Source organism: Paramormyrops kingsleyae, chromosome 4 (assembly GCF_048594095.1).
Source record: "Paramormyrops kingsleyae isolate MSU_618 chromosome 4, PKINGS_0.4, whole genome shotgun sequence".
NCBI lineage: Eukaryota > Metazoa > Chordata > Actinopteri > Osteoglossiformes > Mormyridae > Paramormyrops > Paramormyrops kingsleyae.
In genome coordinates, this window is record NC_132800.1 from 18,189,932 (window position 1) to 18,202,969 (window position 13,038).

A 13,038-nucleotide genomic window follows, 5' to 3' on the forward strand; every position below is an offset into this window, starting at 1 on the left:
TAGCATCGACTCTGAATTTGCACTTGTCAACATTAGTTGTAAGTTAATGGCACAGACCCTGTTTAGCACCTGTCTCAGGCAGACATCATGTTCTGGCTGTGTGAGTACCCAGATTAGGATGCCATCCAGCACAATCTCATAGGGCTGTCCAGCAAACAGCTGGTCCGTCACGGTCTGGAAAACTTCACTGCCTATACAAATGTCACATGGCATTCTGAGGAACCTGTAGCGGCCATAGGGAGAAATGAAGGTGGTTATCTTGGATGAAGCTTCATCCAGGGGAATTTACCAAAATCCACATTCAGCATCTAAAATACAGAACACTTTAGCACCAGGCATGTCAGTGATGCTTTGGCCAGCAGATTTCATTTGGGGGTCTGAGAAGAGCCATATTTAGCTGCACTGGATCTATGCAAACTGGCACAGTTCCATCTCTTTCTTGGCTGCAGCCATGGCTGACATCCGTTCTGTTTATTTTGGAATTATAACACCAAGCACAGTCATCCTATCCAGTTCTGCCCTGGTCCTCTCTTTCATGGCTATCGGGACTTTGCGGGGAGCCCATACTGTAGGGGTGATAGTATCATCTAGCCTCATGTGATATATGACTGGCAGCTCGCCTATAGCATTGCTATCAAAGAGGTCTCTGTATTCACGTCCCTCTGGGGCTTCGTGCTGTAAGGTCTGTCCATCAGGTCCCAGGGGTTTGAGTCCCATGGCCTCTCTGTCCTGTAGCCCCAGCAGCGGCTTCACATCCTGACTGACCACATGACACTTGACCTGCCCACACAGACAGAGCAGGATTGCTGTGCCCTCTGTGTTAATTGTTTCACCCCCTTAGGCCACGAGATTTACTTTCTCTGCCATATTCACAGAAATTGTGGGTCAACAACATGCAACCTGTGTTTTGACAGCACACTGCATTTATCACCAGTGTCCACTTTACCTTTCAGCTGCCCTTCCCATTTTTTAAATGTAGTGTGAAAGCTTCGCCTTTCTGGCTGAGTAGATCAACTGGGTTAGAATTAATTATAGAACTTCTCCTCCCCCTTATCTTTCCCACCATTTTACTTCTGCTCTTCCACTTGCCATCAGTACCCATCACTTTCCCAGCATGCACCTGGCTCCGTGCCCCTCTGCCCCCTCTCCTCCAGTCCTCACGGTGACACGACACTGTGAGCACACAAGGGCCACGACTGGTTCCCCTAAGCAAACTCACCTTCATCTTTCAATTCCCTCGTCCGATTACACTGTCTATATTCTATCAGCATCTAAACGCCGCCTCAGAGGGGCTGACGGCTCTCCCGGGATCAGGGGCGTAGACGTGGTCCAGGATTCGGCATTGAGAGAGAGGGGCTCCTGGGGGGATGCGGTTGAGAGCCAGGTGCCCCCCAGGTCTAAGACAGAAGTGGAACCTTTTATCAGAGGTGCAATCCAATTCAATAAAATTTATTTTTATTGGAAAGTTACATGTGTTAAGTGTTCACCTGACACTTAAATTGCACACGGATGGACTCTATTCAACTAATTATGTGTTTCCTGAAGGCAACTGATTGCATCTGATTTTAATTTGGAGTTTCATGACAAAGGGGGTGAATACATATGCAGTCAAATACATATGCACTTTGTATATCTAAATTATTTCAGTACCTTTGTTGATATGAGTAAGTCAAAAATTGACATGTTACTGGTTTATGTGGCATCACTGAGCTTGTATGAAATGTACTAGACATAACTGAACACTGTCAGCTAACAGAGCTGACTTTCACAGCACCTGTCTGTCACGCCCGCATTGGACCAACCACACCTGTGCCAAGCCGCACCGGCACGGTCCCGCCTACACCGATCATCATCCCCGGGGTTCTAACCCGCTGCAGTTCATTTCCCATGACTGGCACTTAGTGTTTATACAGCGCAGTTACTCCACTAGCCCACTGTGAAGTACTGAGGTATTGAGTATCTGCACTGTACCCAGAGTTCCTTATCATATCCATTACTGTGTTGTGTGTGACCCATGTTTTCTGTTCCTTGGACCTACGATTCTTGCCTGTTTGATTCTCAGGATTTGGTCGCCTCACTGATCGCTTTCCCGTTAACGACCTTTTGTACCTGCGTTTTGTCTCCTGGATCCTGTTCTGGCTTGTGTCTGTTTCATTAAAGCAGCCATCTCTGCACTTGCATCCTCTCTGTAATCATTACAGTGTCATTTTTATTTTTACTTTTAACGTCTTGTGATGTCTTGGTCCAAGGTCCACAGTCCGCTGATCCAGAGGGAGATACTCAAACACGTGTTGGCTATAAACCTCCATCCATGTTTGATAACCACTTTATATGGTTCAGGGAGCCGATTCCAGGAAGCACAGGGCACAGATTTGTATGTATTTATATAACGGCAACATGCAGAATGACAGTCAGAGTAAGAAAACACCACATGCTGCCATATTTTATTTATTTATCAATTGATAATTATTCTTATAGATATCTTACATGACAAAAGCATGACAGCTGATTAATTTATACTGCTTTTAGTATCTAATAAGCATTAATCAGCTGACAGAAGGAATAATTATGAACAACATGCTAACTAAACCCATTATTATTATTTAAAGTAACAGACACAGAGTGAGAGTCAGCTGGGGGTCCTGCAGAGTGTGTTTTTATTTGGACCTGTTAATGGCCAAGAGGCATCATTTATCTGTAAATCTGTAATCTGTAAAGCTGTCTTTTAAATTGTATTTATTTTAATATCTATTATTTCCACTTTTCACATAAAAGATTTAATACACCAGATGTAAAGAGATGTTAGTTAGCTTACTTAGCACAGTTTGGCTGTACTGCACCAAAGCTGAAACCCAGGATAGAGGGGCTCAGTGAACGTGGCCTGGACCCTGTGCAGGAGGGTCACTGTGTCAGAGACGCTGTAGAAGGACAGAGTTCCTGCCCTGTGATCCAGGTACACTCCTATCCTGGGGGAGGGGGGGGCAGATACTGATTATTATCCTCATTATTGTGCCAGAATGAGTGACTGGAGGTTGAGCAGCACAAACACCAGGACTTGTCATTGCATCCAAGTCTGCTGTCATTACTCCCTCCTTTCCTGCTGATCCCTTTATATGTGACACCTATACCGACCCCATTCCCGCTCCACTCAACCTCCCAGTAGCAGCGCCCAGTCAGACCCTCTGTACACAGCCATAAACAGCTCATGTAAATGTGAAAGACCAGGAGGCAGCGGGAGAGAGAAAGAGAAGCTCCACTAACAGAAGAAAATGAAACACAATAAAACACACTCCACCTCATACAGGGAGAGAGAAGTGTGTGTGTGAACAGACTCACATTGTAAGAATTCTGCTCTGGTCCTGGGCACTAATACCAGTAGGATGGTGTCTTTGGTAACTAGAAGAGACAGAGAGAAACAGGGATGTGAGTAAAAGGAAGGATCCAAGCCAGTTCTGCCAGACTCTGACCTCTTTGCTGCCCCCCTCCCTACAGATGTGGACTTTACACCAACTCTGCCATCCAGCAGCACTTTTTGTTACTTTATTGCCATTTGCAGCATTATTGCACCGTTTCCTATATTTATCTTTAACATCTTTTGTTATTGATTTACTCCTACACAACACTCTGCTGCTCCATCATTGGCCATTTGAAACATTCCATCTGTCTTTACATCTACATTGTGTATCAGTGATGTTAATGTGTCCCTCACTCCTGCACTTGTCCTGTCTATGCACTTCATGTATACATGTACCTCGCACTGCAATCTGGGAAATGTTACTTAACATCACTGTATGCAGTGTGCTGTATATGGTTGGTGTGACAATAAAGTCCCACTTGACTTGATTATAATAACTATACACACAACAAACATTTATTTTTATGTGTATAATAGATACTGACATTGTTTTCCCCCAAACCATCCATAATCCTACAATTTTATGTTGTAGATAGAAACTGGGTACAAAGCAGAAAGATAGGAGAGAGCAGTTATACTGAGAATTAATCTCTTTGTCCATTTAGACTTTTGTTAGCCTTTTATTTGTCTTTTCTCCAGATGAAACAGATTTACAGCAAAAGGCTGATGGGATTTGCAGCTATCAGGTGGTATCAGTTGTAACATGCAGGCATGTGCAGTTACAGACAGACTGTGTCAGGTTTAGACAGAAAATAATTACAAATTTGATTATTATATTGTTCAGCATAATCCACATGATAATGAAGGATCTGGCACATAGATGTCAGATTACTTCCTTTGTTTCTGTGTGTTTGCTGGGAGTGTATCTGTCTCAGGAAGGAGAGTCAGGTGACCAGGTTCACAGTGATTATTAATTCACCCCCAGAGAGTAAATATATCGAATCTAGGCTGAGCGCAAAGGGGCAGCTTCAGCCAAGCCCAGGAACAGAGAGATAAACCACTGGAAAGGTGCCCAGCAGTTGGTGTCTGGCTGCTCTGCTCTGGAAGTGCTGCTGGGGGACAGAGGAGGAGGTGGCTGTGAGCCGCCCTGCCAGCCTGAGCTGTATGAGGCTGTATGACGGTGGGGGTCTCTGTGGGTAAATAAAAGTGAAAGTATTTTAGAGCTGGAGTCTCCATTTTGTCAAGAAACACGGATAAGATTCTGGAATAATATAAAGACATTTTGTATTGCAAGGTAAGATTATATTTAACAGATACAGTTAATAATAAAATAAGCATGTATAACACACTTATATACAGCGGTGGCGCCGGTGATTTAATGTTGCAGGTACTATGGAGAAGCTAGATTGTTACCTGGTACAGGTGTGACTGGGAGCTGAGAGGGAGCAGAAACGCGGTCTGTCCCCATGACTGGTTTGAAAAGCACTGACACAAGACTGACTGTGTTCCATGTGGTCGCGTGTATTGGGCTGGTTTTGGGGCTTGATTTCTCCATCTTACTTTGACAGTGGACTTATTTTGGGCTTGATTTTCAGGGGTGAGGTTGCTTGTTTGTCTTGTGAGACTTGACAACACTGGTGTCTGAAATTTCTCAAACAAATTTCTTGGCAGGTACGGGCGTTCAAGCTGGTATTTTGACTACATACAGGTAGCTACATGCCCGACTTAAAAATGTATACCTATCAGCTATGTAGGATAATTAAATAAATAAAGTCTAACTTGTAGCTCACGCAGAACCCTGTGTATTTTGGACAAAAAAAGGTACAAATTCAGGCAGGCCTATAAAAACAGCGAACTACTATGGGGCGCCGTTTGTAAAGTTACGAGACATTTTTGTACTTGTCACTTTTTCAACATTTAGTGCAATTTTCTGACATTTAGCTAGAAGTCATATTTTTTGCTGTGTAGATTATTTGCACAATTGTTCATCATATGTAAATATAAATGGTATGTCTATATATAAATATTAAATGTAAATGTCAAATATAAATGTTAAATGTAAACGTAAATATAAAAGTTAAATGTAAATATTAAAGTTAAATGTAAATATTAAAGTTAAATGTAAATATAAATGTTAAATGTTAACTTATATCTAAATGTTAAATGTAAAAGTTAAATGTAAATATAAATCTAAATGTTAAATGTAAATGTTAAATATAAATATAAATGTTAAATATGAATGTTAACTTGTATCTAAATGTTAAATGTAAATGTAAATCTAAATGTTAAATGTAAATGTTAAATGTTAAATATAGACTCTAAGTGTTGAGAACATATGCAAATTCACCACGCCCATCTGCTGTCAGTTTTGATGTCATGGTGAATGGTCATTACAGAAAGTCCAGGGGACGTCGACTGTCTGGAACATGAAAGGTCGACCTACAGGCCAGATTTACTACTGAATTATAAACATGTCATGGGTTGGTGCCTCTTCTAATTGGTGAATGGGCTGACAGAGTCCTTCGTCCTCCACTATGGAAAATTACTGATCATCCAATGCAATCATCTACTAGGGATGAGCGAGTACAGCATTATCTGTATCTGTAACCGTATCTGTTAACCATATGAATTATCTGTATCCGTATCTATACTTGGAATGGGCGGGGCCTAACCCGGATGTGGGCGGGGTTTGACCTGGAAGTGGGTCGGGTTGTCTTTAATTGGGCGGGGCTTTAACCGGTATGTTATTTTAAGCATCCAATTGATATGGGTTGATCAGAAATTGTTATATTTATTGCTGATTAGAAAACTATTTACATGACAGCATCAGCATTGAGCTTCAGATCAGTGGTTTTGATCACGATAACAAACGAACTATATACAGAACAAGTTTTGCAACAATGAATACAACACATGCGGTTGCAATTATGAAGTAAAATGTAATGAACAAGAGTTTTCATCTCAACATAACTTTCTTTAACTTTTAATTTTTTTATGATCAGTGTGATTTCTTTTTTTTTGGTTCTTTTTTATTTTTTTTATTTCCACACCAGGTATGTGTGAGTGTGAGTGAGTGAGTGAGTAAGAGAGAGAAAGAGAGAGAGAGAAAGAGAGGGGGGGGGAGTGTGTGTGTGTGTGTTTGTGTGTGTAGCTTAATTTGTAATATTAATTATACCACAACTACCTTTATTTTTTTTTATAAAATACAGCAAGAAAGTGTCAGACACTCAGTGCGTGAAGTAAAAAAAAAATGGTTAGAGCCAGCTGACGGTTTAAAAAAGAAAAAAAAAACTCCGACAGGCAGAGACGCGAGTCGCATTCTACAAACAAACCTGAAGCTGAAGAAACCCTAAACGTTAACGGAAAAAAACCCGCGATCCTGAGTGACTGAGGGAGCGACAGAGAGAGAGAGAGCGCTGTTCTCTTCTCTTCTCAGTGTTCTGTGTGTGAGTGAGCAGAGCGGGACACAGCAACACAATAAATCTGTATGTGTGTAGGGGAGGGGCGCTGTGACTAGTCTATCACAGAACGCAGACACAGTCAGCTACCCAATGAGAATTTTTATTCAATCCGAGCACAGATATTGACTTGTATTACTCGTACGATACTCGTACTCGTCAAAAGTGCTTTATCCGTACCGGATACTCGTTTCAGCCGAGTATCCGGCTCAACTCTATCATCTACATTATTTTAGTAAAGTTGTTTCTTTAGCTCTGGTGTTGCTAACTTTGAATACTGATAAAGCTTAAATATCGGCCAGCAGTATTGGTAATTTAAGCAGTACATTGGTGAATGAAGAAATCACGGGCCTCTGGGGACAAACCTTTCTGCAACATAGTTCCTGGTTACGAGTTCCCGGGCTGTCACTACCAGGGACTTTTCTATGAACACCTTGTTATTTGTTAGTTTTTGGGGGATTGATCACAATCTAAATGGGACATGGCCATGTTATTTTACTGAATCTGGCCAGCAGGTTGATCTTTCGTTTTCCACAGAATAAAACATGGCACCGGAGATATTTGACAAATGTATATTCATTATTGGTCTTCTTTTCCAAAGCAGAAATATGGAGACACAAGCAAAAAGGTTTTCATTGATGCATTAAATGTAATTGAGGTCCAAAAATAATTCCATCTGCTCAGTTTTTGCTCCAGTGCTTGTATCTCTTTTCCCAGCACTTCCACATAACTTCCAAGTCAGTTTCAGTGCTTGTGGTCAAACAATCAGCAAGTTATTGCTATAAGCCCCACTGCAGGGTTTTGAATGAAAAGGACCTACTCCAGAATATCCATCCATCCATCCATCCATTCATCTTCTGTAACCGCTAATCCTATTCAGGGTCACGGAACTCCAGAATGAGACTTTAAGGAGGTTCCAGAACCGACTCCAAGGAATTACAATCTGGTGGGGTTTCTGTGGAGGGAACACAACAAAAGGTTCTCCTTCTGGTTCCTTAAAAAAAATGTTCCTGCGGTGAGAATGTGCCCTGTGAGAATCAATGTGTTACATTAGCATTAAATGCTAGCAGAATTAGCATTAGCTTGAGTAAATTTGCATTACGAATCCATTCCATTCAGTTCTATATTACTTTTACAAGTAAGAGGTTGGAAATTTTAAGTTCCAAGTTTTCGGGAATACATATATACATTGCGATGTGCACTACTACTAATAATGAAATATATATAGAATATACCCTTTATTCCTTCAGATAATCCATGCATGTCACTTTAGATAGCTGGTTCTTTCTTGTCTCTGTGCATTTCCACCAATCAGATAGTGGTGACACACGCAGATGGGTTTGGTCAGTCTCTTGGCTGTGTTAGTAAGCAGGTCCATGTCAGCAGGGCTATAGGTCAGATACAGCTCACATACTTTACAAGGGAAACCGTCTCTTTGCCGGACATCTACATATAAAAATGGCCATGGACTGCCTTCACAAGGTGGGGGACTTCGCTCGGGGCCCCCCTAAAGCCCTGGGGCCCCTGTGCCCAGACCCAGTGGGTCAAGCCGTCATCGACCCATGAACCGAAGTGCGGGGGGAAAAGTAGTAGAGCAAAAATATGGCAATGGAATTACATTTCAGTGCAAACATCGGTTTTTGGTTCACAGTTTGGTGCAATTTTGGTACAGCAGTGAAAACAGAATTCTTTTTTAAAATTATTTATTATTAAAACTGCAAACACAAACACAGGAACAGTTGCAATCCAAAGGCAATGTGTCTGTCAATGTGTCTGAATAACAAAATCTAAGAGCACAGTAATATATTAGTATGGTGTAGGACCTCATTTTGCGGCCAGTACAGCATCAGTTTGTCTTGGGAATGACAGATACAGTGACAGTCCTGCACAGTGACCAGAGGGATTTTGAGCCATTTGTCTTGCAGAACAGTGGCCAGGTCACTGCCTGATGCTGGTGGAGGAAAACGTTTCCTGACTCTCTCCTCCAAAATACCCCAAAGTGGACAATAATATTCAGATCTGGTAACTGTACAGGCCATGGGAGATGTTTAGCTTCATTTTCATGTTCATCAAACTACTCTGTCATCAGTATTTCTGTGTGTACAGTATTTGTACATTATCATCCTGTTACATGGCACCAATTTCAGGGTACAATGATTGAACCGCGGGGTGAACATGGTCCTCCAGAATGGTTTAGTTGTCCTTGGCAGTGACACGCACATCTAGATCAAGTCCTGGGCTTAGGGAATGCCATGATATTACAGTGCAGACCCTCACTGGTCCACCCTCATGCTGCACTCTGGGTATGTAACAGTCTGGGTGGTGAGTCTCTTTGGGGCTTTTCCACACTGTAACTGTAGGGAAGACAGTGAAGTTGGACTCATTAGGGAACAATACATGTTTCACATTATCTGCAGCCCAAGATTTGCGCTGCTGGCACCATTGAAACTGATGTTTGGCATTGGCATGAGTGACCAAAGGTTTGGCTATAGCAGCCTGACCATGAATATTGACCCTGTGAAGCTCTCCACAAACAGATTTGGTGGAAACCTGATTTAATTCTGTAGTGAGTTGAGCAGCTGTGGTTTCATGTGTTTTGGGTAGAATCCGGGTTAGTGCCTGGACGTCCCTATAAGACAGCTTCCTCTTGCGTCCACAGTTACTTCTGTTGGATGTGGTCCATCCTTCATGGTGGAATTCTGACATTACCCTGGATACCGTGGCTCTCAGTTCACCGCAAAGACTCTCTGTCCTGGTCACAGGTGCACCAGTGAGACGCATACTAATAATTTTCCCTCTGGAAGCTACAGGAACAAGGCAGGGAATAACCCAGAATGGGGCACCAACTCATCACGGAATTCTCATAATTATTCTTGTATAAGATAATGACCTACTGTATGTCACAAAATCCCACGGGCTCACGGTTTGGTGCAATTTCAGTGCAGCAATTTCATTTTCACAGAAACCCCAGCAGGAGTCATCTGGTCTGCATCAGTACAAAAATGGAGGCAGCTGCTTCTGAAATGACCCCCCCTGTGGAGTGTAAAACAAAGAGAACTGAGAGGTAAGACAGAAGCTATGTCTGATTGAACTGCTTTACAAACTGGCATAAAAAATCTTCCCAGCATTTTTGACAGAGAGAGTAATCAGTTGTAACTTATTAAATTACCTTGAGAGTTCAGTGATTCGTGTCTGTAGAGCATATGATTTTATGATTATCATTCATTAAATGCAGTTTCCTTTAAATATCTGCATTTAATTATATTCCCTGGACATCGTCCTCTGCTGCCACCTAGAGCTGCTGCATCAATTTTCCAAGACATCCATTGGCTGCAAAGATGATTTTCTAAATATTCTAAAATAAATTTTGTATTTCTACAAAACGCTTTCCAGTTGGAGTCTAGTAGTCGCTCATTGGAAACTCTAGCATCTAGGTTTGCATTTCCTAACTGAAGTGACAGTATTTTCCAAAAATACATATTCTAAAAAATGTGGCATTGAGTATTTATTTAATTCTAATCAATTATAAATAACAGTGATTATAGGGTAAATACCCGAATAAGACAGGAACACTGTCAGGGTCGTGTTGTGGAGAACATTGTGATTTATGGTTAAATGATTGTTACAGCCCACTAGCTGCATGTCTCTTTGGGTCTATAGTCAGGCCATAATATAAAAGCAGAAAGGGTTCCTAGCTATGACTGGCTCAGTGTGGAACATGTTAATGCGTGTAGATTAATAAACAGACCTCAGCATCTTCTTTATCCTCCTTTTTCTTCCCCAATCATTTATACTAGAGGGAACAAACAGATCATCCATCCTATCAAAAATGGTCACAAATAATGAAGTAGAACATAAACAAATAAATCAATAAACAGGAAAAAAAAGCAACAACAGCCAAGTCTAGCAACTGAGATTGTAACAGTAATACTCAACCTTTCATATTGGAATCTTATTTTTAGCTGAGATTATTTCATATTAAAGTTAACTGTAAGCAGGCCTGTTTGCATCATGAGTTTTATTACATAAAAGTATATGAAGGTAGAACAGATGGTTAAACAACTGAAGATTTAACATGATGCTGCCCATATTATATGAATTATATTGAAATAATGAGTATTTTTCCTCTCACTGTCCACAGTGTCCTGATGGAGAGAGCAGGCTCACCTGTACCCAGCTGTGTTTCCATGAAGAGTCACGCGTCAATGGACTCCCCAATCACCTTCAGAGAGGGACCTTTTCCTACAGATCAAAGGTAAATATACATGTAAACAAACACAAGACACCCCCCTGCAGACACCCTTCTGTCACACATCACTCCTGTCACTCTTCCCCACCCACTCCACCCTGCCTGTACCCTCTTCTTCACTTTTTTATTGCGTTCTTCATTACTTTGGACAGTTGATCCCAAATATCTAATCTCATCCACCTTAACTGCTCCTACTCCTGGCCACCACAACATTCCATCACCTTCCCTCTCATTTACACACATGTGCTCCATCTTGCTCTTACTGACTTTCATTCCCCTTCCCTCCAGTGCATCCCTCCACCTCTCCAGGCTCGTCTCAGTCTGCTCCCTCCTCTCACTACAGATCACAATGTCATCTGTGAACATCATAGTCCATGGAGACTCCTGTCTGATCGCATTCCTCAGTCTGTCCATCACCATTACAGACAAGACAGGGCTAAGAGCCGATCCTTGGTGTAATCCCACCTCCACCTTGAACCAGTCCATCATTCCTACTGCACACCTCTCTGCTGTCACACTGTCCTCATACAAATACTGCACCAGCCTCACATTAACGGTGCCTGTAAATGATTAATTACTAAATCCTGTTAAGTAATCAGACAAAGAAAACAAGAACAAGCAATTGCTTTCTTTAACAAAGGTGATATTTAAACTGTTGCCGATCCAGATCAGAATAAATGTGATATTTATGTGATTCACAATGAAACTCAAACGATAACAAAAGCATTTCGTTAATCACTATTAAAACCAAAAACGTGAGACACAAAACTTAACTGAAATTAAAACAACAAAAGCGATGATTAACTGAAATAAAATAAAAATTATTAGAAACCAAAATTAGTGGCTTATATATAAAATCCTGCCTAGAGTCTATCAGCCTATATTGTTTTGCCAGATGTCCCTCCTCTAAATAATTGATGGTCAGCATAGCCGACATTAAGCGTGTCAAACTGATAAAATCACTTGTCCTCCCTACAATATTTCACACAAAGGATGTTTCTCATCCCTCTGTGTTGGGAGCTGGGTGGGAGCAAATATGTGGCCTGTCTGGGGTCCCCAGGACTGGGCTGAGAAACGCTGGTTTAGGTGAAATATGGACATGCAGTGAGCTGGATGCAAACACTCACTGGCGACTAGGACAGACTTTTGCTGCTGTTCACTCCCGAGAATGGTGGAGTTTGACGGCTGACATTGTGGATGTTTTGCTGGTAGCATTTGGAAGAGGGGAGAGTGACATTCGAGTGATTTAACTGATATCAGTGATTAAACATGCTAATCGAGAAGATGATTGAACAGTTTATGTAAAAAGTGACAAAATTCCTTTGACCGGAGCCGTCCAGCAGTCTGATGAAACAATGAGAGCTGAGGTGCTTATTGTGAAGGGTTCAGATGTTTTGGTCCAAGCTAATGGCGTTAAAGAGGAGCTGGTCATGCCTACGTACTTTTTTGAACGTGACAGGTTTGGAGTAAATTTTATGCCAGAAGAATTAATCAAAATTTTGAAAACTGGATGCAAATTGTTAAGTATCAGAATGAAAATATACACTGCAAATATCCAAAAAATAGAATTAAATATTTTTTTTCTTCTTTGTTTTACTTCTGGATATTTAAGGGGTGGGCGGGTCTTAGAAGGGGGAGTAAATTTTACACATCTATTGGTGAACTGTAATATGGAGCGAGAACTTGAGAACTCCAATAACTATCTGAGCACGTCCACTCCATGACGCTTCAGAGAACCACAATGTGGCAGAAAGGCCCGGAGCCAGTTTTCAGCTGGTAATGCTGTCATGGAATTGATGTTAGAGTGTCAGTGGATGAGACGAGGCCTTCAGCAGTGCTGAGGCGACATGCAGCGGAGTTACAGTGTAGCATGTATGGTGGGGAGGGATAGGAAGAGCCATTTAATTGTGCACCGCCTCTTAGTGTTGATTAGTCCAGGTGGCAGAGGTGATTTCTTCCTTTAAAAGTGTTGGAAG

At 41.6% G+C, this 13,038-nt stretch overlaps 1 protein-coding gene across 3 annotated transcripts in view; it reads left to right on the forward strand.

Annotated features, from left to right (window-relative positions):
- The first annotated feature begins 4,394 nt into the window (after positions 1-4,394).
- Positions 4,395-13,038, forward strand: part of LOC140588901 (NLR family CARD domain-containing protein 3-like) — a 97,501-nt gene continuing 88,857 nt past the window's right edge. For all 3 annotated transcript variants that reach the window (XM_072711534.1, XM_072711535.1, XM_072711540.1), the window contains exons 1-3: positions 4,395-4,649; positions 9,776-9,877; positions 10,955-11,068. In XM_072711534.1, the coding sequence (XP_072567635.1) occupies positions 9,816-9,877; positions 10,955-11,068 (176 nt within the window). In that variant the 5' untranslated portion in view covers positions 4,395-4,649; positions 9,776-9,815. The remainder of the gene's footprint in view (positions 4,650-9,775; positions 9,878-10,954; positions 11,069-13,038) is intronic.